The 2530-nt window shown below is 42.2% G+C and overlaps 1 protein-coding gene across 1 annotated transcript; it reads left to right on the forward strand.

Moving 5' to 3' along the window:
- The first annotated feature begins 1842 nt into the window (after nucleotides 1-1842).
- LOC130866074 (DNA-directed RNA polymerases I, II, and III subunit RPABC4-like) lies at nucleotides 1843-2064 on the forward strand. The gene has a single exon (XM_057757326.1). It carries the CDS (start codon nucleotides 1888-1890, stop codon nucleotides 2062-2064), a length of 177 nt encoding a protein of 58 aa, XP_057613309.1. The 5' UTR covers nucleotides 1843-1887.
- The last annotated feature ends 466 nt before the right edge of the window (nucleotides 2065-2530 follow it).

Genomic DNA, 2530 nt, shown 5'->3' on the forward strand with positions numbered 1-2530 from the left:
TAAATTGTGCTTTCTCAGTTTTCTCTGCAGCAGGTTTCAGAGAACTGATAGTTCAGAATCGGGGTCACATGACAACTTTGGGACCCTAGGGCTTTTATTGCATAAGATCCTTCCTCCATAGAAACAAAAACTTTATTTTACTATATTTACAGTCCCACAAAGACAAAAATGTTGATATTAAAACCTTATTTAAATTAAAAGCTAACCTTCTCTTTCAATTTTAAAAGAAGTTAAAGATTTTTGTAAAATAAAATAGCCCCATAAAATAGTGTAGATCCTGTCTGCTATGTTAACTATGCCTCATGGATGTTAACTCTGTTAAGAATGAACTTAGTTTTTGAGGCAATTGTAGGGCTGTATAGTAATATACTGTCTAAAAAAATGTATGTGTCTGGTATGGTGATGGTAGTGGTGGTGGTGGTGACGGGGTGTGTGTGTGTGTGTGTGTGTGTAGAAGCGAATATTAAATGGTAAGACCATGATATCAAGGTGCTATGTATTTAAGAATATCTTTCACCTCATTTTCTCTCTCTAATCACCCTGCCTTGAGCTTCCTTCTCTCAGACATGATGAATCCTAGATATAAAATTCACTTCAAAAGATGGGCGTATGCAAGAGTAGCGTCATTTCCCACTTACCCCCTTTCCCGCACACCAACCCAATCTAGGCAATCCTTTACTCGAGTTCCCATCTAGCCAGGTGTGTCAGGTTGACAATTACAGACACTGGTACAGATACCCTTGCATTAGCCGAGGAAATGTCATAGCAAAGCTGTGACGATTTGCAAATGCTTCGGGCGTTTACAAAGCAACCCAACAGAATTGGGATGCACTGTCATGATATATGTTTAGCTAGGGAGTTATGAAGTATCCAGTTTTATAGGACACCCAGTAGGGACCTGTGTAAGATTGGTAATGGCTCCCACAGTTTGCACTTGCCGTTCCTGACCTTTGCACCAGGAGTCAGGTGATTACAATAGCATTCATTAGTGTGGTCTAATTCCCCTTTCTCTACCTTGTTCTACAGACATTCAAGCCTAACAAGGCTTTTGAGCGTGGTTTGTTAACTTTCACGGAGAGCTGCCTAGCTGCACACTCAGCAGAAGACTCTCTGCCTTCACGCAAGGGTGGAGCGTCACAAACCAGAAGTTGAAAACTGCTGTCCTTACTGGAGCAGAACTAAGTGGATTAAGTTCTTACCTTAGAGCACGGTAGGCAGACTATGACCTGCAGGCCGAACCTGGCTAATCACCTGTGTGTACACAACCCAGGAAATAATGATGATCTGGTGATCTTCACATTTTTTAATGGTTAAGGTGGGGAAGACTATTTAGAGAGGTGAAAATTATGGAAGTTCAAGTTACGGTGTAAGAATATTCAGTGACATGGGAAAATTATGTGAATTCTAATCCTAGCCTACATGAAGTTTAACTCAGAACATGACCAGTGAGTCTGTTAACAGGGCATCTAGGCATTAGAGCCAAAGAGTGGAGATGAGCAATTGCAGTAGAGACAGAATGGCCCCCAAAGCTACATTATATACTGTCTGCTCTTCTGTATTCTTTTTATTTACTCATCTCTCATACAACACATCCCAATCACCATTCCCCCTCCCCCACTCCTCCAAGTCCCCCATCCCCACACACACCTCCCCTCTCTCCCTGACCCACTGTTCCTCCATTTCCCTTCTGAGAAGAGCAGGCCTTCCAGGGATATCAACAAAATATGACCTAACAAGATGCTTTAAGACTAGGTACAAACTCTCATATCAAAGCTGGGTGAGGCAGCCCAGTAGGAGGAAAAGGGTCCTAAGAGCAGGCAAAAGAGTCAGAGATAGGGGAAAGGTTTTGCATGCACAGAGCTTGTTTGAGCTGCCGAGGCACTAACAATGGATACCCAGAAAGACGTCCAACCCCCAAAGCAGCAGCCGATGATATATATTTGTGGAGAGTGTCACACCGAAAATGAAATAAAGTCCAGAAATCCAATCAGATGCAGAGAATGTAGATACAGAATAATGTACAAGAAAAGGACTAAAAGATTGGTGGTTTTTGATGCTCGGTGAAAACGTGAAATTCAGGAATTTCTTCGTTCAAACATTTGCCCCACTGATGCTTCTCTGTGTAGTTTTACGACTACAACTGTATACCTATGGTTTCACATTAGAAATGTGATTGTATTTCAATACTTGTATAAAGGAAGTTTTGGTTTAGCATATGACTTTTAATTTATTGTGCCTATAATCTCTCACACAATGAAGATTAAAGTTGTTCCCCCCCCCCAAAAAAAAGAGTCAGAGATAGCCTCACCCTCGTTCCCACTGTTAAGAGTCCCACAAATATGCCGAGCTAAACAACCACATTTATAACACAGACCCATGCAGGCTCCATGATTGCTAGTTCAGTCTCTGTGGGCCCCTATAAGCCCTATAACCTTACTTGGTGACAGACAATGGCCAGTTCAGGCTCTGCATCCTCCATTACTAGATGGCCTCACTCAGTGTCACCCCCATAGGTTCCAGGAAGCTTCCA

This window comes from Chionomys nivalis, chromosome 24 (assembly GCF_950005125.1).
Source record: "Chionomys nivalis chromosome 24, mChiNiv1.1, whole genome shotgun sequence".
Classification (NCBI taxonomy): Eukaryota; Metazoa; Chordata; class Mammalia; order Rodentia; family Cricetidae; genus Chionomys; species Chionomys nivalis.